Genomic DNA, 25,660 nt, shown 5'->3' with positions numbered 1-25,660 from the left:
CAGGTTTTAGACTTTTATTGAGAATGTTGATGGTCCATAAAATGTCTAAAACCCCAGATAGTTACAATATCATAAAGAACATTTGACGGGAAAAAATGGTTTCCGCATCTTGGCAGACATTATGGGACGGTTGACCCAGATTAAGCCCCTAGTCCTGTATTAAAAAACATTCTTTGCAAATGCGTTTTATTCCAGGACTGCCCCAAACATTTTTTTATAGGATTAGGATGTGAGATTTACCTGCCAGATTACATGCTTCAATGGGTTAACAAGTGTCCAATAACCACTGGGACATAAAAACACTTCCCAGGTTCAGATCACTTCCGACATTTCACCTGTTAAAAAAAATAAAATAAAAATCTTCGCTTTTTGTGATCAGACTTCAGTGTGAGGAAGGAATATGTACCAAATTGAATACAAAGACTTAAACATGATTTTTAGAGAGCCAAATAAAGCCTGATTTCACCATCAGACACAACATGAAATCCTGTTTCAACTGGGCACGGTAGCATCTTGGACCAAAAAATATTAAAACATGATTTAGCAAGTCAATGTGTAAACATGAACTCACATGGCAGTTAAACATGACATGGCCATACGTGACATTGCCTCAACATATTGGATGAGCATGGCATCAAGTCTCGGTTAGGAAAGTGATCAGTGCGTAAACTGGTCAAAACATCAAATCAGATCAGCACCCTCAACACACAATTCCCACCTCATCTATACAGAATAAATAATAAATAATGTATTTAAAGTTATATAAAAGGACAAATTAACAAAATAATAAATAGACAAATACATACAACAGTAATCAATTCAAAAGGAATAAACATCCAGCAATGCTCAGCAGTCTCATTTCCTCTAACCTACTACCACCACCCCACTCCACCATCCCGGTTCCCTTTAAGTGCAGTTAAAGTACCTTAGTTGAACCAGCGAACCCATCCATCTTCCAGTCACATAACCACCACCCAAACCTGGTCGGGATAGCCCAAACTAGCCCCTAGGTATTTGCAGACCTATGCTGTGGTCCAATTCTCTCTACCCTTCTCCCATAAGTGTGCACATTCATTAGTGTATTAGTACCACCTTTGGGTTAGGGGTTGTTTTCCCCAATCGGGCACCAAAAAATAATATCTATCCTTGATAATAAGCATCTTGAAGTCCCACATCTGCTTCCTTACATAAGAACCTGTCCCACCCCCCCCACTAAACAGCCGCCCTAACCTCTCCATGCAAACACCCCGCCGCCAAACAACCTGTATCTTTACCCTGCCGCTAACTCCCTCTCTTAATCCTCTCCTTATCCCCACAGTTCATTCCTTTTTCTCAGTCCTTATACACAGTCTGTTGGCCGTGTCCTCTCTCGTCGTGCATGATGTGCCTCCTCACGTGGATCCTCCTCACCCTTCGGTCCCCTGCGCTGGCCCCCTCCTCCTCTGATTGGCTGGCCCCAGGCGATGATGACTCCAAAAGGGCCACGCCTCCCGGACCAGAACCACGCCCATTCTCATAGATGAGGATGTTGAGGGTCTCCTCAAAGATACGGGCTTCAGGAAACTCCACCTGAAAAGGAAAAGGAAGAGCAGGACACAGCGAGGCAAAGAATGGGTAGCATACAGAATTCTATATTAAAGTGCCTTCGGAAAGTACTCAGAACCCTTGACTTTTTCCAACAATTTGTTACATTACAGCCTTATTCTAAAATGTCCTAAATTGTATTTTTTTACCTCAATCTACACACAATACACCATAATGACAAAGCAAAAACAGGTTTAGAAACTTTTGCTAATTAAAAAAAAAAAAAAAAAACGGAAAATATTTACATAGGTATTCAGACCCTTTACTCAGTACTTTGTTCAAGCACCTTTGGCAGTGATTAAAGCCTCGAGTCTTCTTGGGTATTACGCTACAAGCTTGGCACACCTGTATTTGGGGAGTTTCTCCCATTCTTCTCTGCAGATCCTCTTAAGCTCTGTCAGGTTGGATGGGGAGTGTCGCTGCACAGCTATTTTCAGGCCTCTCCAGAAATTGTTCGATCGGGTTCAAGTCCGGGCTCTGGCTGGGCCACTCATGGACATTCAGAGACATGTCCACTCCTGCGTTGTCTTGGCTCCGTGCTTAGGGTTGTTGTCCTGTTGGAAGGTGAACCTTCGCCCCAGTCTGAGGTACTGGGCGCTCTGGAGCAGGTTTTCGTCATGGATCTCTCAGTACTTTGCTCCGTTCATCTTTCCCTCGATCCTGACTAGTCTTCCAGTCCCTGCCGCTGAAAAACATCTCATCATGATGCTGCCACCGCCGTGCTTCACCGTAGGGATGGTGCCAGGTTTCCTCCAGACGTGACGCTTGGCATTCAGGCCAAATAGTTCCATCTTGGTTTCATCAGACCAGAGAATCTTGTTTCTCATGGTCTGAGAGTCTTTAGATGCCTTTTGGCAAACTCCAAGAGAGCTGGCATGTGCCTTTTACTGAGGAGTGGGTTGCTCAGTTTGGCCGGGCGGCCAGCTCTTGGAAGAGTCTTGGTGGTTCCAAACTTCTTCCAATTAAGAATGGTCTTGGGGACCTTCAATGCTACAGAAATGTTATGATAACCTTCCCCAGATCTGTGCCTTGACACATTGCTGTCTCACATTGCTGAGCTCAGCGGGCGATTCTGCCGAACTCATGGTTTGGTTTTTGCTCTGACATGCACTGTCAACTATAGGACCTTAAATAGACAGGTGTGTGCCTTTCCAAATCATATCCTATCAATTGAATTTACCACAAGTGGACTCCAATCAAGTTATAGAAACATCAAGGATGATCAATATAAACCGTATGCACCTGAGCTCAATTTCAAATCTCATAGCAAAGGGTCTGAATACTTATGTAAATAAGGTATCAGTTTACATTTTTAATACATTTACAACGTTTTCGCTTTGTCATTATGGGGTATTGTGTGTAGATCCATTTTGGAATAAAGCTGTAACATAACAAATCTGGAATAAAATTCAAGGGGTCTGAATACTTTCCGAAGGCACTGTACCAATTAAGTATTGAATACCATTATACAGTGTCTTCAAAAAGTGTTCACACCACTTTACTTTTTAGACATTAAATTGAGATGTTTTGGTCACTGGCATATATACAATGCTCCATAATGTGAAGTGGAATAGTTTTTTGGAAATTTTGAAGAATGAAAAAAAATAAAGCGTAAATGTCTTGAGTCAATAAGTGTTCAACCCCTTTGTTATGGCAAGCCTAAATAAGTTCAGGAGTAAAAATGTTCATAACAAGTCACATAATAAGTTGCATGGACTCACTGTGTGCAATAAGTGTTTAACATGATTTTTGAATGACTACCCCACACATCCGATTATCTGTAAGGTCCCTGAGTCGAGCACTGACTTTCCAATGCCTTGCAAAGAAGGGCACCTATTGGTAGATGGGGGGGAAGCAGACATTGAATATCCCTTTCAACATGGTGAAGTTAGTCATTTTATCAATACACCCAGTCACTACAAAGATACAGGCGTCCTTCCTAAATCAGTTGCCGGAGAGGAAGGAAACCGCTTAGGGATTTTGCCATGAGTCCAAAGATTACTTTAAAACAGTTAGAGTTTACTGGCTGTGATAGGAGAAAACTGAAGATGAATCAACATTGGAGTTACTCCACAATACTAACCTAATTGACAGAATAAAAATATTCCAAAACATGCATCCTGTTTGCAACAAGGCACTAAAGTGATACATCAAAACAATTGGTAAAACACTTTACTTTGTGTCCTGAATACAATACGTTTGGGGCAAATCCAATACAACACATTACAGACTACCACTCTCCATATTTTCAAGCATAGTGCTGTCTACATCATTTTATAAGTATTAGGGCTGGGCGATATGGCATAAAAATCATATCTACATTTTTTCGAACTTATGGCGAATTCACGATATAAACTACATGACCAAAAGTATGTGGACACCTGCTTGTCGAACATTCATTCCAAAATCATGGGCATTAATATGGAGTTGGTCCCCCTTCGCTGCTATAACAGCCTCCACTTTTGGGAAGGCTTTCCACTAGATGTTGGAACATTGCTGCAGGGACTTGCTTCCATTCAATCACAAAAGCATTAGTGAGGTCAGGCACTGATGTTGGGCAATTCGGCCTGGCTCGCAGTCAGCGTTCCAATTCATCCCATACGTGTTCGATGGGGTTGAAGTCAGAGCTCTGTGCAGGCCAGGAAAGATCTTTCAAAACGATCGACAAACCATTTCTGTATGGAGCTCGCTTTGTGCACGGGGGCATTGGGATGCTGAAACAGGAAAGGGCTATCCGCAAACTGTTGCCAAAAAGATGGAAGCACAGAATCATCTAGAATGTATGCTGTAGCATTAAGATTTCCCTTCACCGTAACTAAGGGGCCTTGCCTGAACCACGAAACACCCCCCCCCAGACCATTATACCTCCTCCACCAAGCTTTAAAGTTAGCACTATGCATCCAGGCAGGTAGCGTTCTCCTGGCATCCGCAAAACCCAGATTTCTCCGTCGGACAGGTAGCGTGATTCATCACTCCAGAGAACGGGTTTCCACTGCCCCAGAGTCCAATGGTGGCGAGCTTTACACCACTCCAGCCGACACTTGGCATTGCACATGGTGATCTTGGGCTTGTGTGCGGCTGCTTGGCCATGGAAATCTATTTCATGAAGCTCCCGACGAACAGTGCTGACGCTGCTTCCAGAGGCAGTATGGAACTCGGTAGTGAGTCTTGCATTAGATGACAGACAATTTTTACTCGCTGCATGCTTCAGCACTCGCCGGTCCCGTTCTGTGAGCTTGTGTGGCCTACCACTTCGTGTCTGAGCCGTTATTGTAAAGTGGTAACATCTAGGAGCAACATCACTTACAGTTGACTGGGGCAGCTCTAGCAGGGCCGATATTTGACGAATTGACTTGGTAAGGTGGCATCCTATGACGGTGCCACTTTCAAAGTCGCTGAGCTCTTCAGTAAGGCCATTCTACTGCCAATGTTTGTCTATGGCGATGTGCTCGATTGTATACACGTAAACGCAGCAAAAAAATGAACGTCCTGTCACCTGCGTTTATTTTCAGCAACTTAACATGTGTAAATATTTGTATGAAGATAGCAAGATTCAGACAAACTGAACAAGTTCCACAGACATGTGACTAACAAAAATTAAATAAATGTGTCCCTGAACAAAAGGGAAGGGGGTTCAAAATCCAAAGTCAGTCAGTATCTGGTGTGGCCACCAGATGCATTAAGTACCGCAGTGCATTTCCTGGGGGGAATGGCCCTAGCCCTCACCCGCCGATCCAACAGGTCTCAGACGTGCTCAATGGGATTGAGATCCGGGCTCGTCGCTGGCCATGGCAGAACACTGATATTCCGGTCTTGCAGGAAATCACTCACAGAACGAGCAGTATAGCTGGTGGCATTGTCATGCTGGAGGGTCATGTCAGGATGAGCCTGCAGGAAGGGTACCACATGAGTGAGGAGGATGTCTTCCCTGTAATGCACAGCGTTGAGATTGCCTGCAATGACAACAAGCTCAGTCCGATGATGCTGTGACACACCGCCCCAGACCATGACGGACCATCCACCTCCAGAGTACAGGCCTCGGTGCTCATTCCTTCGACGATAAACGCGAATCCGACCATCACCCCTGGTGAGACAAAACCACAACTCATCAGTGAAGACCACTTTTTGCCAGTCCTGTCTGGTCCAGCGGCGGTGGGTTTGTGCCCATAGGCGACGTTATTGCCGGTGATGTCTGGTGAGGACCTGCCTTTACAACAGGCCTACAAGCCCTCAGTCCAGCCTCTCTCAGCCTATTGCGGACAGTCTGAGCATTGGAGGGATTGTGCGTTCCTGGTGTAACTCGGGCAGTTGTTGTTGCCATCATGTACCTGTCCTGCAGGTGTGATGTTCGGATGTACTGATCCTTTGCAGGTGTTGTTACACGTGGTCTGCCACTGCGAGAACGATCAGCTGTCCATCCTGTCTCCCTGTAGCGCTGTCTTAGGCGTCTCACAGTATGGACATTGCAATTTATTGCCCTGGCCACATCTGCAGTCCCCATGCCTCCTTGCAGCATGCCTAAGGCACGTTCACGCAGATGAGCAGGGGCATCTTTCTTTTGGTGTTTTTCAGAGTCAGGACACTGAAGAGGCCTTTCTACTAAGTTTTCATAACTGTGACCTTAATTGGCTACCTTCTGTAAGCTGTTAGTGTCTTAACGACCATTCCACAGGTGTATGTTCATTAATTGTTCATGGTTCATTGAACAAATATGGGAAACAGTGTTTAAACCTTTTACAATGAAGATCTGTGAAGTTATTTGGATTTTTACAAATTATCTTTGAAAGACAGGGTCCTGAAAAAGGGACATTTCTTTTTTTGCTGAGTTTATTTGTGGCTGAAATAGCCAAAGCCACTAATTTGAAGGGGTGTCCACATGCTTTTGTATATATAGTGTATCTAGATTTTTTTTCATGTTTTTGTCTAATGCTTTGTTGTACAAATAATTGTCAAATACACTGCATTTCAAACAGTCAGCAATAGTCTGATGAATTCAGGGTTTGTGAAATTATACCTAGGCTAAATATAAGCCAGCAGCATTCCACCCTGCATCCCACTGCTGGCTTGCCTCTGAAGCAGGGTTGGTCCTGGTCAGTCCCTGGATGGGAGACCAGACGCTGCTGGAAGTGATGTTGGAGGGCCAGGAGGAGGCACTCTTTCCTCTTGTCCAAAACAATATATCCTAATGCCCCAGGGCAGTGAATGGGGACATTGCCCTGTGTAGGGTGCAGTCTTTCAGATTGGATGTTAAATGGGTGTCCTGACTTTCTGTGGTCACTAGAGATCCCATGGCATTTACCATAAGAGTAGGTGTGTTAACCCCGGTGTCCTGGCAAAATTCCCAAATCTGGCCCTCATACCATTATGGCCACCTAATCATCCCCAGCTTCCAATTGACTCATTCATACCCCCTCCTCTACCCTGTAACTATTCCCCAGGTTATTCCTGTATATGAGAATGTGTTCATTCAACTTACCTGCTAAAATAAGGGTAAAATAAAATAAGACCAACTAATAAATACAATTATTTTACCAAAATAATCACTGATCTGGCTTTCAAGTCTATGAAAATGCCCATTTTGTTACAAATTTAACCAGAACCATGCACATTCACTTCTTGTAGCAGGCATTATAGGAAATTAACACAAGTCTAATAATTAAACAATCTCATAAGCACAAGCCCATGTGCTAGTGAGTAGCCAGCTAATCTATATAGGAATCGTTATATTTCAAGTTTTGCGAACTTGGCTCTATTAGCTAGCTAACAGGGCATAACAGTTGAATTGTTATGAATACACCATTCTGTCCGCCTCCAACTGTTTGAACAGCATGCTAGCCTGTCCACTTTGTTCAGATGTTGAAATCACATAGCCTACCTTATTTCGCAGAATGAGAACGAGTTGCCAATTTCCTTATATATACACACACACACACACACACACACACACCAAACAAAAATATAAAAACGCAACATGAAGTGTTGGTCCTATGTTTCATGAGCTGAAATAAAAGATCCGAAATTTTCCAGACTGTCAAAAAGCTTTTCTCAAACAAGGTGTTCCAGTTCCTGCCAATATCCAGCACCTTCACACAGCCATTGAAGACGAGTGGGACAACATTCCACAGGTCTGATCAACTCTATGCGAAGGAGATCGTGCTGCATGAGGCAAATGGTGACTGGTTGAGGCAAACCCTGACTGGTTTTCTGATCCACGCATCTACTTTTTTTTTTAAAGGTATCTGTGACCAACAGATGCATATCTGTATTCCCAGTAATGTGAAATCCATAGATTAGGGCCTAATCAATTGACACATTTCCTTACTGGAACTGGAACTCAGTAAAATCTTTGAAATTGTTGTGTTTATATTTTTGTTCAGTATAATTTTGTTTAAAACAGTTTCGATTGCTCCTACAGTTTTGCGTCGGTGCTGCAGTGTAACTGACGCCCTGCCCAGAAAGACAATTTCCATAGACAGCCACAGAGGTCAGACTAATAAGAGACTTCAGTCATCACTTTTGTGCACAAAAGATACATGGAATTATTCAAATAATTGTCGCTGAAACAGATTTTTCTTCATCACTCACAGATATTAACATTTTATGTTCATCCAATGTCTGCCATTCTTCGTTGTTGCTGTTCACGCTGCTCCCTGTGTGCACCGAGTGCTAGTGCGCATGTGTATTATAGATATGTAGTGGTGTAATATGATGTACTGCTGTATCTTTTGTTTTATATGTAAGTGTTTTAATATGTTTGGGGATCCCTAATAAATACAAAAGTTGGTCCGAATGCAACCTGGATATAGAGGGTCCATGAGTCGGCGTATGCGAACATGAATAGATTACCAAGACAGTGAATGAGTGGCTGAGTTACAGTTTTGACTTAAATAGCTTGAAAATACAAGGCAAGACCTGAAAATGGTTGTCTAGCAATGACTGACAACCAACTTGCCAGAGCTTGAAGAATTTTGAAAATAATAATAAATGGGCAAATGTTGTACAATCCAGGTGTGGAAAGCTCTTATCCAGAAATACTCACAGCTGTAATAACTTCCAAAGGTGATTTTAACATGTATTGACTCATCTAGTCAAGATAATGTTCTTAAAAAAAAAGTATGAATTTTTGATCTACTTTGAAACAAGAGTACTTCACGTCGTTACAAAAATTGAAATGAAATCAATTTTAATCCCACTATGTAACAGCAAAATGTGGAAAAAGTCAAGGGGTGTAAATACTTTGAAGGCACTGTATACCCTAGCATTTACCTAAACCCTGATGTTGCTAGCCTGAATGTTAGTGTTTAAGCTGTGGAAGCTCAGAGTGAAATTGGTTTAATTGGGCTTACTTTGGTCTGTTTTTTCTCAGTGGCGTAGACAATGGATGTGCAGCACACCTCAGCGATCTTGCGGCCCTCACCGTAGAAGGACCAGCAGCAGATCTCGTCCCCGAGCACATCCTTGACAAACAGGACACGCCCGTTGAAGCGCAGCCCCAGTTTATCAAACAGCTCAATGTTTTTCAGCAGGTTGTCGTCCGAGTTACTGAAGGAGAGGGAAAAGCAAGGAGTTGGGTCAATCCCTAAGACAGCACCATTGTCAACATACACATGCAGAGAGCATGAGATCCTGACTTGCGATGCATCACCCCTTGGCAACAATGACTGACATACATGAAACACTGAAATCTCAAAGTGAAATATTTGGTTTTACATTTCTAAGAGTAGGCAGTAACTAATAACTTTTTTGTTGCTTAGCTTAATTGTGGCAGTGCTTGCTAAAATAGAGACTTTGGGCATGGAACCACCTATAAAGTCAACAGCAGCTATAACATGACTACCTATTGGATATACCTAAACTCCTGGGCAATGTTCCCTTTAAGTTGCGCGCACACAGCCACGCAACTCCCTCAGGACTTCTGCGCAGAAAAAAATGCTGGCCCGTGCGAGATTGAACTTTACTAGAGTTGCCCCTTTAGTTTACACATTTCCTTAAACAGATTGTTTCCTTCTAATGTGGGAATTGTGATCAAATCAACATAGTATCAGCCACTTTCAATGCAACAAACCTCAAGATTGATTCAGTGATTTTGATGTAGTAGGCGGTCTTTCAATCATCTGCTGTCGAATATGTGCTTTTGAGATCAAAGAGCAGATTTTGCGGCCCTCACCTTGCACATTTGTTGATATTCTTTGCTATTTAGCAAGTTATTTGCCCAGTTATAGCATTTTTTGGTCAGCAATGGGAGAGTGATTGCGTCCAATAAAAGCACAAAACCTGAACATTTCTTGCCATCTTTCAAAAGAGTCAGGTAAGAGCTTTGATTTTGTCTTAAAAAAACAGTTTGTATTTTGAGACGGGCTTGAATATGCAAAAGAAAAGCCAATAGGCAAAAGGTAGCCTACATTGTCTGATTATTGTATTAATAAATGAATTTAATTTTGTAAAATTAGTTTCTTGCATCATACATAAACGCAATAGCCTACAACACAATTTTCAGTCACCTATTACGCCCTGCATAATGTTTTTTAAACGTCTCATGGAATGTAGGCCTACGTTGAACACATAGGTTAAAATAGGCTACATATCTACCCCCCCAAATAAATGCTTCAGAGTAACAGTAACATCAACCGTTCAGAGGAGACTGCGTGAATCAGGCCTTCATGGTCAAAATGTTGCAAAGAAATCACTACCAAAGGACACCAATAAGAAGAAACTTGCTTGGGCCAAGAAACACGAGCAATGGACATTAGACCGGTGGAAATTTGTTCTTTGGTCTGATGAGTCCAAATGTGAGGTTTTGGTTCCAACCGCCGTGCCTTTGTGAAATGCAGAGTAGACGAACGGATGCTCTCTGCATGTGTGGTTCCCACCGTGAAGCGTGGCGGTGGTGTGATGGTGTGGGGAATTCAAGGCACACTTAGCCAGAATGGCTACCATAGCATTCTGCAGCTACACACCAGCACATCTGGTTTGTGCTTAGCGGGATTATCATATGTTTTTCAACAGGACAATGACCCAACACGCCTCCAGGCTGTGATGGAGTGCTGCATCAGATGACCTGGCCTCTACAATCACCCAACCTCAACACAATTGAGATGGTTTGGGATGAGTTGGACCGCAGAGTGAAGGAAAAGCAGCCAACAAGTGATCAGCATATGGGTGTACTCCTTCAAGACTGTTGGAAAAGTATTCCAGCTGAAGCTGGTTGAGAGAATGCCAAGAGTGTGCAAAGCTGTCATCAAGGCAAAGGGTGGCTACTTTGACCGGCAGTGTATGTATACTGTAGCTAAGAAAGAAATACTAAGTGTATGTTGTTTAGCTGTTAGTAGCCCATGTGCCTCACCCTAATAATTTGGTCAATTTCCCCCTCATAATTTAGCCTACTGTTCTGACTTGGTGGTGCACATGTAGCCTATAGCCTGTTTTGGCAAAATGTCATCATCGAATATTGTAATGGGTTTCATTGTCTGCTTATATGCCCCCTTTATTTATCCTATGGTTCTGACTTGGTGTACAGGGTGAAAATTGTAAGAACGGCCTGTGTTCTGAACTCTGTCGCAGTACATATAAAAAGCTGTGTTTTTTTGAAAGGCAGTAAATGAGGCTGAATGAACCATTTCACTGCCAGACAAGCCTCCGCTGATAGCCAGGTGTAGCGGTAAGGTGTTGGGACAGCTTTATGTAGGTCCTAACAGTTTGTTGGCACTGTAATAGTGCAATTAATGTATTGTTTAGTGTTGTATAGTGGCTTTGCTGGCATGTATCCCCATAAAATTTGTGGGGAGTTTGCCCTACCAATATTTACATGCTAAAATCACTACTGTGTTTGGCAGTGTGATAGACTTTTGTCAACATAAGAGAGGAAGATGGTATTTGTATTTATTATGGATCCCCATTAGCTGCTGCCAATACAAGTAGTGATGAAGTCAATCTCTCCTCCACTTTGAGCCAGGAGAAATTGACATGCATATTATTAATAGTAGCTCTCTGTGTATATCCAAGGGCCAACCGTGCTGCCCTGCCCTGTTCTGAGCCAATTGCAATTTTCCTAAGTGTAGGACATGCCTTGTTGATAGTGTTTTTAAGACACTCCTTCCGTGGCCTCCAACTGCTCTTACATGCTAGTAAAACGAAATGCATGCTCTTCAACCGATCGCTACCCGCACCCACCCGCCCGACTAGAATCACTACCCTGGACGATTCTGACCTAGAATATGTGGACAACTATAAATAATTAGGTGTCTGGCTAGACTGTAAACTCTCCTTCCAGACTCACATTAAGCATCTCCAATCCAAAATTAAATCTAGAATCGGCTTCCGATTTCGCAACAAAGCCTCCTTCACTCATGCTGCTAACATACCCTCGTATCCTACCGATCCTCGACTTTGGCGATGTCATTTACAAAATAGCCTCCAAAACTCTGCTCAGCTAATTGGATGTAGTCTATCACAGTGCCATCCGTTTTGTCACCAAATCCCCATATACTACTCACCACCGCGACCTGTATGCTCTCGTTGGCTGGTCCTCGCTACATATTCGTCGCCAAACCCACTGGCTCCAGGTCATCTATAAGTCTTTGCTATGTAAAGCTCCTCCTTATTTCAGCTCACTGGTCACCAGAGCAGCACCCACCCCTAGCTCCAGCAGGAATATTTCACTGGTCATCCCCAAAGCCAACACCCCCTTTGGCCGCCTTTCCATCCAGTTCTCTGCTGCCAATGACTGGAACGAATTGCAAAAAAAAAAAAAATCACTGAAGTTGGAGACACATCCCCCTCACTAACTTTAAGCTTCAGCTGTCAGAGCAGCTTACCGATCGCTGCAGCTGTAAATAGCCCATCCAACCAACTACCTACCTCATCCCAATATTTGTTTGTTTTGCACACCAGTATTTCTACTTGCACATCCTCATCTGGACATCCATCACTCCAGTGTAAATTGCTAAATTGTAAATTACTTCGCCACTATTGGCCTATTTATTGCCTTACCTCAATTTATTTTGTACACACTGTACACCGTTTTTTCTATTGTGTTATTGACTGTACAATTGTTTATCCCATCAGTAATTGTGTTGTTTTTGTCGCATTGCTTTGCTTTATCTTGGCCAGGTCACAGTTGTAAATGAGAACTTGTTCTCACCCGGCCTACCTGGTTAAATAAAGGTGAAATAAAATGTAAAAAAATTAAAGAACGCAGAGCAGCGGTTTATTATGGACATCCTTCTCCCCATCTTAGCTAATGTTGTATCAACATGTTTTGACCATGACATTTTACAATCCAGGGTAACTCCAAGCAGTTTAATCATCAACTTGCTCAATTTCCACATTATTTATTACAAGATTTAGTTGAGGTTTAAGGTTTAGTGAATGATTTGTCCCAAATACAATGCTTTAAGTTATAGAAATATTTAAGGCTAACTTATTCCTTGCCACCCACTAAAACTAACTGCAGTTCTTTGTTAAGAGTTGCAGTCATTTCAGTTGCTGTGGTAGCTGACTGGTGTAGTGGTGAAGCATCAGCATACATAGACACTGTGGCTTTACTCAAAGTTAGCTTCCCTCCAGGCCTGAGGGCACACACTTTCTAGTAGGCTTAAATTGAAGATGTGGCAAATCATTTTCTCACCTCATCCACACTGACTCTAAATCAATCGTTTAGTGGTGTTAGATTCTGGGTGAAACTTGGAACATTGTTAGATGCAGAAGCATAGTATATAAAGGAGTGAAAGAGGCAGGTTTTTACATCAGAAGTTAATCGTTATCGTTATCTGTAGAAGACAGATGGCTTTGGAATGTGTTGGGTGGATGGGAGGAAGTCACAAGACTGCTATAGGGGAAGCGGATGGACATCTACGGATTTGGTGAAGGAGGGGTTGAGATCAGGTCAGATCCCCTGAAGGGAGAAATTATGGTTTATTACCCTATTACCCTGTTCCAGTCGAACCAGAACATGTAAGGATTGGAGACAAGGAGGAGGTCCTAAATTGGAGTATATATACAGTTGAAGTCGGAAGTCTACATACACTTAGATTGGAGTCATTAAAACTCATTTTTCAATCACTCCACAAATTGCTTGTTAAACTATAGTTTTGGCAAGTCGGTTAGGACATCTACTTTGTGCATGACAAGTCATTTTTTCAACAATTGTTTACAGACAGATTATTTCACTTATAATTCACTGTATGACAATTTCAGTAAGTCAGAAGTTTACATACACTAAATTGACTGCCTTTAAAGCTTGGAAAATTCGAGAAAATTGTGTCATGGCTTTAGAAGCTTCTGATAGGTGAATTGACATCATCTGAGTCAATTGGAGGTGTACCTGTGGATGTATTTCAAGGCCTACCTTCAAACTCAGTGCCTCTTTGCTTGACATCATGGGAAAATCAAAAGAATTCAGCCAAGACCTCAGAAAAAAAGTGTAGACCTCCACAAGTCTGGTTCATCCTTGGGAGCAATTTCCAAACGGCTGAAGGTACCACGTTCATCTGTACAAACAATAGTACGCAAGTATAAACACCATGGGAGCACGCAGCCGTCATACTGCTCAGGAAGGAGATGTGTGTTGTCTCCTAGAGATGAACGTACTTTGGTGCGAGAAGTACAAAATCAACCTTGTGAAGATGCTGGAGGATAAAAGGTACAAAAGTATCTATATAGACAGTAAAACGAGTCCTATATCGACATAACCTGAAAGGCCGCTCAGCAAGGAAGAAGCCACTGCTCCAAAACCACCATAAAAAAGCCAGACTACGGTTTTCAACTGCACATGGGGACAAAGATCGTACTTTTTGGAGAAATGTCCTCTGGTCTGATGAAACAAAAATAGAACTGTTTGGCCATAATGACCATCGTTATGTTTGGAGGAAAAAGGGGGAGGCTTGCAAGCCGAAGAACACCATCCCAACCGTGAAGCATGGGGGTGGCAGCATCATGTTGTGCGGGTGCTTTGCTGCAGGAGGGACTGGTGCACTTCACAAAATAGATGGCATCACGAGGACAGAACATTATGTGGATATATTGAAGCAACATCTCAAGACATCAGTCAGGAAGTTAAAGCTTGGTCGCAAATGGGTCTTCCAAATGGACAATGACCCCAAGCATACTTCCAAAGTTGTGGCAAAATGGCTTAAGGACAACAAAGGCAAGGTATTGGAGTGGCCATCACAAAGCCCTGACCTCAGTCCTACAGAAGATTTGTGGGCAGAACTGAAAAAGCGTGTGCGAGCAAGGTCTACAAACCTGACTCAGTTACATCAGCGCTGTCAGGAGGAATGGGACAAAATTTGGGAAGCTTGTGGAAGGCTACCCGAAACGTTTGACCCAAGTTAAACAATTTAAAGGCAATGCTACCAAATACTAATTGAATGTATGTAAACTTCTGACCCACTGGGAATGTGATGAAAGAAAAAAAAAAAGCTGAAATAAATCATTCTACTATTATTCTGATATTTCACATTCTTAAAATAAAGTGGTGATTCTAACTGACCTAAGACAGAGAATTTTTACTAGGATTAAATGTTCAGGAATTGTGAAAAACTGAGTTTAAATGTGTTTATGTAAACTTCTGACTTCAACTGTACTTGTGGTGGTGGAAACATGTTTTTGTCTGAATACAGCTGTGTCGACCCTTTGGGAAGAATTCATCTTGTTTAAGCTTCTCTAGTGTCCATGAGTTATTTACTCTGAAAACTAGAACCAAACAGTGGACGTAAAATTTCTGAAACGTGAACCTGCTTTCCCAGTGATTTTACCCATGCACCACTACTGCGTATATGTAACATTGGGCTTAAAAGGGGTAAAACTGAAATTCTCAACCCCATGACAAAATGTGTAGAATTGCAGGAAACAAGAACTGTAAAAATGTCCACCCATGGCAAAATTAGTAGAATTGCAGGAAATATGCTTTAAACTGTTGGGGCTAGGGGGCAGTATTTGCACGGCCGGATAAAAAACGTACCCGATTTAAACTGGTTACTACTCTTTCCCAGAAATGAGAATATGCATATAATTAGTAGGTTTGGATAGAAAACACCCTAAAGTTTCTAAAACTGTTTGAATGGTGTCTAAGTATAACAGAACTCATATGGCAGGCCAAAACCTGAGAATATTCCATACAGGAAGTGCCCTGTCTGACAATTTGTTCTCCTTCTGTGGCATCTCTATCAAAAATACAGCATCTCTGCTGTAACGTGACATTTTCTAAGGCTTCCATTGGCTCTCAGAAGGCGCCAGAAAGTGTAATGGGGTGTCTGCAGTATCTGGGGTAAGTAAAGCAGCTCTGTTTGTTACTGGTCAGGCTGAGGACAGTGACACTGGAGATGCGCGTTCATGAGAATTCTCCATGTTTTTCTTTCAGCCTTTGAATGAATACGTCGTCGCCCGGTTGGAATATTATCGCTATTTTACGAGAAAAATAGCATAAAAATGTATTTTAAATAGCGTTTGACATGCTTCGAAGTACAGTAATGGAATATTTTGACATTTTTTGTCATGAAATGCGCTCGCGCGTCACCCTTCGGATAGTTACCTGAACGCATGAACAAAACAGCGGTATTTGGATATAACTATAGATTATTTGGAACCAAAACAACATTTGTTGTAGAAGTCCTGGGAGTGCATTCTGACGAAGAACAGCAAAGGTAATCTAATTTTTGTTATAGTAAATCAGTTTGGTGAGGGCCAAACTTGGTGGGTGTCAAATTAGCTAGCCGTGATGGCCGGGCTATCTACTCAGAATATTGCAAAATGTGCTTTCGCCGAAAAGCTATTTTAAAATATGACACCGCGATTGCGTAAAGGAGTTCTGTATCTATAATTCTTAAAATAATGTATGTATTTTGTGAACGTTAATCGTGAGTAATTTAGTAAATTCACCGGAAGTTTTCGGTGGGTATGCTAGTTCTGAACATCACATGCTAATGTAAAAAGCTGTTTTTTGATATAAATATGAACTTGATTGAACAAAACATGCATGTATTGTATAACATAATGTCCTAGGAGTGTCATCTGATGAAGATCAAAGGTTAGTGCTGCATTTAGCTGTGGTTTTGGTTTTTGTGACATATATGCTTGCTTTGAAAATGGCTGTGTGATTATTTTTGGCAGGGTACTCTCCTGACATAAACTAATGTTTTGCTTTCGCTGTAAAGCCTTTTTGAAATCGGACAATGTGGTTAGATTAACGAGAGTCTTGTCTTTAAAATGTTGTAAAATAGTCATATGTTTGAGAAATTGAAGTTGTAGCATTTATGAGGTATTTGTATTTCAACAGCCACGCGATTCCACTGGCTGTTGACTAGGGTGGGAGGTTAAAACAGCAACATTGTCTCTTCGGTCAAGAGTACAGCCTCTACAATTTTAGATCAGAGGCTTGGCCATTGGCCCCGCCCACCCTCCCCTTAACTTTGCCACTGCTGCTGAACAAAAATCCTAGGGGAGACAATGGACTCTGTAGTGGAATGGTAATTTTTCAGAAAACTGAGAAACAGATATATCACTTCGATTAAGAGAGCTAAATCAAGTTTAAAGCTCCATCTCTGACTGCTGGTGATCCTTCAAAATGTTGGAAAACAGTAAATGCACTGAAGAGTACAAATTCCTCTTATTTGCCTAACAAGTTCTGTCTGACTCTGGTATCATAACTGAGAATGGGATAAGTGATGATTTTAATCATAATTTTATCTCAGCAGGCTTTTTATTTGACTTTTTATTTGAGAGAAAGTGGTTTTATTGACCCTGGTCAGTCAATCGACTGCTCTACCCTCTACCAGCCTCTAGCCGAATGACCATTTAACACGTCTACTTCTAGTGAATTGGTTTTCATTTCAACAATTTACTAACTGGGGCTGATACGCTTGATCCATTTTTGCTGCAGCTCTACAACCAATTGTGGAATCATTAACCATGTGGTGACCCTTGTGACCTAAATAATTATTGTCCTCTTTTTAACCACTTACATCTGCTCCAATATCCAATGATGGGCGTGGCGCGAAATACAAATTCCTCTAAAATCCGAAAACTTCAATTTTTCAAACATATGACTATTTTACAGCATTTTAAAGACAAGACTCTCGTTAATCTAACCACACTGTCCGATTTCAAAAAGGCTTTACAGCGAAAGCAAAACATTAGATTATGTCAGCAGAGTACCCAGCCAGAAATAATCAGACACCCATTTTTCAAGCTAGCATATGTCACAAAAACCCAGAAGACAGCTAAATGCAGCACTAACCTTTGATGATCTTCATCAGATGACACACCTAGGACATTATGTTATACAATACATGCATGTTTTGTTCAATCAAGTTCATATTTATATAAAAAAACAGCTTTTTACATTAGCATGTGACGTTCAGAACTAGCATACCCCCCCGCAAACTTCCGGGGAATTTACTAACAATTTACTAAATTACTCACGATAAACGTTCACAAAAAGCATAACAATTATTTTAAGAATTATAGATACAGAACTCCTCTATGCACTCGATATGTCCGATTTTAAAATAGCTTTTTGGTGAAAGCACATTTTGCAATATTCTAAGTACATAGCCCAGCCATCACGGGCTAGCTATTTAGACACCCGGCAAGTTTAGCCTTCACCAAAATCAGATTTACTATAAGAAAAATGGTCTTACCTTTCCTGTTCTTCGTCAGAATGCACTCCCAGGACTTCTACTTCAATAACAAATGTAGGTTTGGTCCCAAATAATCCATCGTTATATCCAAACAGCGGCGTTTTGTTCGTGCGTTCTAGACACTATCCGAATGGTAAAGAAGGGTCGCGCGCATGGCGCATTTCGTGACAAAAAAATTCTAAATATTCCATTACCATTCTTCGAAGCATGTCAACCGCTGTTTAAAATCAATTTTTATGCAATTTATCTCGTAACAAAGCGATAATATTCCGACCGGGAATATGCGTTTCGCTAAAAAGAGGGAAAAACAGAAAGATGGGGGCGGCCAGTGCACGCTCCTAAGCCTTTTGTCTGCTGATAGACCACTTAGCAAAAGCGCTCGTGTGTTTCAGCCAGGGCTTTGAATTACGTCATTCAGGTTTTTCCCGGGCTCTGAGAGCCCATTGGAGCCGTAGGAAGTGTCACGTAACAGCAGAGATCCGTTGTAATGAATAGAGATGACAAAGAAGGGCAAGAAATGGTCAGACAGGGTACTTCCTGTACAGAATCTTCTCACGTTTTGGCCTGCCAAATGAGTTCTGTTATACTCAGACACCATTCAAACAGTTTCAGAAACTTTGGAGTGTTTTCTATCCAAAGCTAATAATTATATGCATATTCTAGTTTCTGGGCAGGACTAATAATCAGATTAAATCGGGTACGTTTTTTATCCAGCCGTGAAAATACTGCCCCCTAGCCATAAGAGGTTAAACTTTATTGCCTAGCTAAAAGATTAGAATCATTGATTCATTCTCAACTAAGATCTTTCTTATCTTTGAAATGTATTCTAAATGTACATCAGTCAGGTTTTAGACCAGGTCATAGCACTATCTCTGCTGCATCCCTAGTTACATGTATAAATGATGTGGGTAAAGGTATGGATAAAAGGCAACATTGTGCGGGCTCTTCATTGACCTGTCAAAGGCCTTCGATACTGTTGATCACTCACTGCTAATTGCAAAGCTTTCCTCAAATTGGCCTAGACAAGGCTGCATGTAACTGGTTTAAAAATTACTTGAAAGACAAGGGTCGATTCTGGGTCTGTACTTTGTAATATGTTTACATTAAGAATATCGACTTTTCTGTAAAAAAATAAAATGTACCTGCACTTGTATGCCGCACCAATGATACTGTCATGTATGCCATTGCCCCCACGGTTGACCAGGCGCTATCGGAACTACAGTATGCTTTCATTGTACTACAGAAAAACTGTCCTGAAATTAGTATTGAATACAGGTAAAACTAAGTACCGGTTGATCTCTAGAGTACTTAAAAATTATGATTTAAGCATATGTACTTTGGATGGTGCTTATATTGATCGTGTCCCTGCTTACAAATATCTGGGCATCTGGATAGGTGAAAAGCTGTCTTAAAAAGCATATTGATGACTTAGTTAAGAAGCTGAGAATACAAATGGGCTTCTTCAATAGAAAGCGGATTATTCAGTCGACGTTCCTATCGATCCTAGACTATGGCGACATCTATATGAATGCAGCTGCCACTTTACTAAAGCAGCTTATAATAGAGCACTGCACTTTGTTACCGGCGACAGTTTTAGTACTCATCACTGCCTTCTCTACCAGACAGTTGTTTGGCCCTCTGATGTGACGTAGTTTGAATCATTGCTATGTTTTCATCTATAAAGCTCTTTTACGAAAACTCCCTTGTACCAAACCTTAGACATGAGTTACCACACCTCGGTCTCAGGGATGCTTAACTCTGGAAATTCCTTTGGTCTCTACTGAGTTAGGTATATCAGCTTTTAATTTTCCTCCACCTTATTTGTGGAACAATTTTCAAAATGTTCTTAAATTTGAGGTTTTGGTGCCTCTAGGGGAATTAAGAAAGCTGATTGATGACCTTATTAATGAGTTTGTTTTTATGACCGTGTTTTCTTTCTGCTTGCATTTTGATGTGTGTATTTTCTATCATTTTTGTAATTCAAGGCCCATCTGTAAAAGACACATTGGTCTCAGAAAATGTTTAAAAAAAATACCTGGTGTACGAATACTTGTTGTTCCCTCTGTTGTTTTGTAGTTTTACTACAGGCTGTGGGAAACAGGAAACATTAGAACTAATTTAACAGAAGCAAACAGAGCATTTTTTATTACATTTATTTTGAAAAGTTCAGCTGCTGAAAAATGTTGGGGGTCCAATCTAATAATAACTTTTGTTTGTATAGTGCTTTTTGGACACAGACACTTTACAAAAGGCAATAAAAAAATCAAAACTCACATGGACTTAAAACTCAGTATGAGAGCTAAAGCTAAGCAATGATACCAGAGCTAAGGTCTGAGAATAAAGTAAGCATTTCAAGTCAAACCAGTATGCCATCTGTAATGAACAGCCTTCCTACCTATGCCCGTCTTTCCTCCCATCCACCCACCCTCTTTCTATCCCTCTCACCTTCCTGCAGGTGTTTATCATTCTCTGTTCTTCTTTGGTTGAGGTAATCATGGGAATGCGGCAAACCCCCTCATAGACGTCCCTTTGCTTCTGTGGGACATCAAAGGCATTTGATTCACATGAACATCTGACTCACACTATGGGAGGCTTCTGACACTTTGGGCTGGGTATTCAACACACAAACATTGGGATCCAATGTAAGCATTAGAGATTGTATGTGCATAATAGTTGTTTGACTAACATACAGTATATTGCACTTTGAAAGCCTTTTGATAAGACTTACAGATTTAGCTCAAAGACAAAAAGAGTGAAGGACATTTAATTTTACTGACACTCAGCTCAGTGCTTTACACTCAATGATAATTTGCTTTTGGTCAGTCTGGGTCTTACCTGCATGGCAGACGTGCAGTGCTGGACTAGTCCCTGGACCCTGTAGTACTGAGCTTCCTTCAGAACTTCCTCCAGCTCTCGGTGGGACTCCGGAAGCGGTACCGAGCCGTCCCTCATAAAGTTCAGTACCAAGCCAAAATGGCGACCACACCTGTCCAACACTACCCAGCCTAAGAAAAAGGAAAAATATTGAGGAGTGAGCACTGATAGGCAAGAATCAATCTCATCTAAATTTCACATTTTTCCATGTGTCGATTTCTTTAGGAATTCCTGAGGATATGGAGAAAACAAAAAGGTCAATAAGTCACATCCCGTCACACGCTGCAAACAGGAGTAAATGGTGAGCAACGTTATTCAGTCGTCGATATGGGTGTGACCATTTGAAATATCAAAACCAGTGCAGCAGCACACCACACAAAATTTCCCTCTGAGCCACCATAAATCACAACATTCTTCAACTGGTTGTTCAGTACAGCATTATTTCCAATAAATTGAATGATGCACACCGTTATGTCCTGCTGAACACAGCCCAGTGTTTCCAATCCGTTCCTTTGGCTCCCATAGGACTACATGTTTTCTTCCAGCATTAGCAAACCTGATTCGCAACCTTGGTGACCATTAGTTGACTAGTTGTATCAAGTGTGGTAGTGCTGGAAAGGAACAAAAACGTGCAAGCCTGCGTGATCCTAGAATAAAATATTGGGAAACACTGGCATCCATAAATACACATACAGTTGAAGTCAGAAGTTAACATACACCTCAGCCAAATTTAAACTCAGTTTTTCACAATTCCTGACATTTAATCCTAGTAAAAATGCCCTGTCTAAGGTCAGTTAAGATCACCACTTTATTTTAAGAATGTGAAATGTCAGAATAATAGTAGAGAGAATGATTTATTTCAGCTTTTATTTATTTCATCACATTCCCAGTGGGTCAGAAGTTTACATACACTCAATTAGTATTTGGTAGCATTGCCTTTAAATTGTTTAACTTGGGTCAAACGTTTTGGGTAGCCTTCCACAAGCTTCCCACAATAAGTTGGGTGAATTTTGGCCCATTCCTCCTGACAGAGCTGGTGTAACTGAGTCAGGTTTGTAGGCCTCCTTGCTCACACACGCTTTTTCAGTTCTGCCCACAAAGTTTCTATTAGATTGAGGTCAGGGCTTTGTGATGGCCACTCCAATACCTTGACTTTGTTGTCCTTAAGCCATTTTGCCACAACTTCGGAAGTATGCTTGGGGTCAATGTCCATTTGGAAGACCCATTTGCGACCAAGCTTTAACTTCCTGACTGATCTTGAGATGTTGCTTCAATATATCCACATAATGTTCTGTCCTCATGATGACATCTAGTTTGTGAAGTGCACCAGTCCCTCCTGCAGCAAAGCACCCCCACAACATGATGCTGCCACCCCCGTGCTTCACGGTTGGGATGGGGTTCTTCGGCTTGCAAGCCCCCCCCTTTTTCCTCCAAACATAACGATGGTCATTATGGCCAAACAGTTATATTTTTGTTTCTTCAGACCAGAGGACATTTCTCCAAAAAGTACGATCTTTGTCCCCATGTGCAGTTGCAAACCGTAGTCTGGCTTTTTTATGGCGGTTTGGAGCTGTGGCTTCTTCCTTGCTGAGCGGCCTTTCAGGTTATGTCGATATAGGACTCGTTTTACTGTGGATATAGATACTTTTGTACCTGTTTCTTGCAGCATCTTCACAAAGTCCTTTGCTGTTGTTCTGGGACTGATTTGCACTTTTCATACCAAAGTATTTTCTGGAATTTTCTAAGTTGACTGTGCCTTTAAACAACTTGGTGTATGTGGGGGGTTCTTGGGGGTGGGGAATGGAATTAATTGAATTTTTCTTCCTGGGGGGGACTGTGGGAGGGGTCTCGAATGGTTGAGGGACAGCTATTGGCGAACTGTGGGGGGGGATCTTGGAGGGTTTGGGTTCACATTTTTTGGCCTGGTGGTAGATCGGTCAACATGCCCACGAGCAGGGCATCGACCCTGGATGCTTCTGTGTGTCGCTCTGAATGGGAATCTGTTGGATGACTGGTATGATGTAGTTATTGAGCGGCTTCACTGCAAGTATATTGTATGTTTCAAATATTCAATAAAACACTTAAAACATTTAAAAAAATAAACTTCTGACCTACTGGAATTGTGATACAGTGAATTATAAGTGAAATAATCTGTCTGTAAACAATTGTTGGAAAAATTACTTGTGTCAGGCACAAACTAGATGTCCTAATCGACTTGCCAAAACTATAGTTTGTTAACAAGAAATTTGTGGAGTGGTTGAAAAACGACTTTTAATGACCCCAACCTAAGTGTATGTAACCTTCCAACTTCAACTGTAGGTCCATACTTACCCTCCGAATCTATGGTGACCTCTGCTCCTCCATTGCACATGCTCCTTAGTAAGCTGTCCTCTTTGCTCAGGGTCTGTACTGTGGTGTAATGCAGGGAGCCCCCAACATTCAGCTTCACATATTTACTCCCCGCCAGACCACCTCCAACCCCCTTCTCCTCGCTGCCCTGGCCAGAGGACTGGGTGGCGAGGATGGAGGCAGCTGCCACACTCCCTGCGGAAGCCTCGGCAGACATCAAGCGTGCTTGCAGTTACAGAAGTTTCTGATTTAAAAACAGGAGACCTCAGTTGGGGGATGTGATTTCAATTGAATTATCAAAAACAAATATCAGACAACAAACAAAAATTACGTGTATGTTAGGGGTGTAATGGTACACGGGGACCTCTGTTCAGACAGCACTGTGAAGCCGAATGAATACATAAATAGTTTTAATTCAAAATGAAAACACTAGGCCTACACTGCATTGTAGGCATATTGCCTCCTGAGTAAATCTAAGAAAAACATTTTTCGGACTATTCAGTTAAAACTAGAGCCTATGCGCACGTTGTAATCAAAATTCTAATCTTAATTGGTGCATTTCAAACTGTCCTTTTGTGAGGCGCAGCTGGGAACTAGCTCTGTATGGTGGCGAGTGGAATAGTTGATAAACCAGAATTGGAGGATCCTCCATCATTGTTTAAATCTCCAGTTTAGGAAAATGTTGGCTTCCCAGTAGATTAGATTGCAATGGCGGTGGACAATTGTGGATAAAACGTTAACAGTAATTCACCACACACAACGAGAACTGTCTATACAGCTGCCAACACCTGAAATATGTTGACAGATTTATGCTGACATCACCCCAGTAAACCAGAGCAAGACAGAAACTCAAAAAAACATCGTCATTCAAGCAGCGCTAGGCAGCTGATTCTGACCGGGCCAAAGAAATTGCAAGAGCGATAGGTAGGCTGTGTTTACATTTTTTACAGTCTTTGGTTTATAGCTGTTGATATGCGCCCATTCTCTGTGGTTGAGAATAGGTGGTTTCAGTATGGAGCAAGATATCTGCCAAAAGGTTGAAAGTACAGTCGTGGCCAAAAGTTGAGAATGACACAAATATTAATTTCCACAAAGTTTGCTGCTTCAGTGTCTTTAGATATTTTGGTCAGATGTTACTATGGAATACTGAAGTATAATTACAAGCATTTCATATGTTTCAAAGGCTTTTATTGACAATTACATGAAGTTGATGCAAAGAGTCAATGTTTGCAGTGTTGACCCTTCTTTTTCAAGACCTCTGCAATCCGCCCTGGCATGCTGTCAATTAACTTCTGGGCCACATCCTGACTGATGGCAGACCATTCTTGCATAATCAATGCTTGGAGTTTGTCAGAATTTGTGGGGTTTTGTTTGTCCACCCGCCTCTTTAGGATTGACCACAAGTTCTCAATGGGATTAAGATCTGGGGAGTTTCCTGACCATGGACCCAAAATATCGATGTTTTGTTCCCCAAGGCACTTAGTTCACTTTTGCCTTATGGCAAGGTGCTCCATCATGCTGGAAAAGGCATTATTCGTCACCAAACTGTTCGTGGATGGTTGGGAGAAGTTGCTCTTGGAGGATGTGTTGGTACCATTCTTTGTTCATGGCTGTGATCTTAGGCAAAATTGTGAGTGAGCCACTCCCTTGGCTGAGAAGCAACCCCACACATGAATGGTCTCAGGATGCTTTACTGTTGGCATGACACGGGACCGATGGTAGTGCTGACCTTGTCTTCTCCGGACAAGCTTTTTTCCAGATGCCCCAAACAATTAGAAAGGGGATTCAGCAGAGAAAATGACTTTACCCCAGTCATCAGCAGTCCAATCCCTGTACCTTTTGCAGAATATCAGTCTGTCCCTGATGTTTTTCCTGGAGAGAAGTGGCTTCGTTGCTGCCCTTCTTGACACCAGGCCATCCTCCAAAAGTCTATGCCTCATTGTGCGTGCAGATGCATTCACACCTGCCTACTGCCATTCCTGAGCAAGCTCTGTACTGGTGGTGCCCCGATCCCGAACTTTAGGAGACGGTCCTGGCGCTTGCTGGACTTTCTTGGGCACCCTGAAGCCTTCTTCACAACAATTGAACCACTCTCCTTGAACTTCTTGATTATCCGATTTAGGTGCAATCTAACTGGCAGCAATATCCTTGCCTTTGAAGCCCTTTTTGTGCAAAGCAATGACGACAGCACACGTTTCCTTGCAGGTAACCATGTT

General features: G+C 41.8%; 1 protein-coding gene across 3 annotated transcripts in view; it reads right to left on the bottom strand.

The window, feature by feature from the left end:
• Nucleotides 1-25,660, bottom strand: part of kctd13 (potassium channel tetramerization domain containing 13) — a 33,183-nt gene continuing 7,523 nt past the window's right edge. The window contains exons 2-7 of one of the 3 annotated variants that reach the window (XM_029726967.1): nt 23,427-23,688; nt 21,057-21,226; nt 20,667-20,756; nt 20,257-20,309; nt 8,931-9,126; nt 1-1,569 (exon numbers count right to left, since the gene is read on the bottom strand). In XM_029726967.1, coding sequence (XP_029582827.1) covers nt 1,333-1,569; nt 8,931-9,126; nt 20,257-20,309; nt 20,667-20,756; nt 21,057-21,226; nt 23,427-23,661 — 981 coding nt within the window. In that variant the 5' untranslated portion in view covers nt 23,662-23,688 and the 3' untranslated portion in view covers nt 1-1,332. Of the gene's footprint in view, nt 1,570-8,930; nt 9,127-20,256; nt 20,310-20,666; nt 20,757-21,056; nt 21,227-23,426; nt 24,563-25,660 lie in introns of those variants that run through there. The other 2 variants (XM_029726969.1, XM_029726968.1) reach the window with 2 other exon arrangements.

This window comes from Salmo trutta, chromosome 32, assembly GCF_901001165.1.
Source record: "Salmo trutta chromosome 32, fSalTru1.1, whole genome shotgun sequence".
In the NCBI taxonomy this organism is placed as follows: Eukaryota; Metazoa; Chordata; class Actinopteri; order Salmoniformes; family Salmonidae; genus Salmo; species Salmo trutta.
The sequence above is the reverse complement of the archived record's forward strand: the minus strand, read 5'-3'. Positions and strand labels throughout refer to the sequence as shown.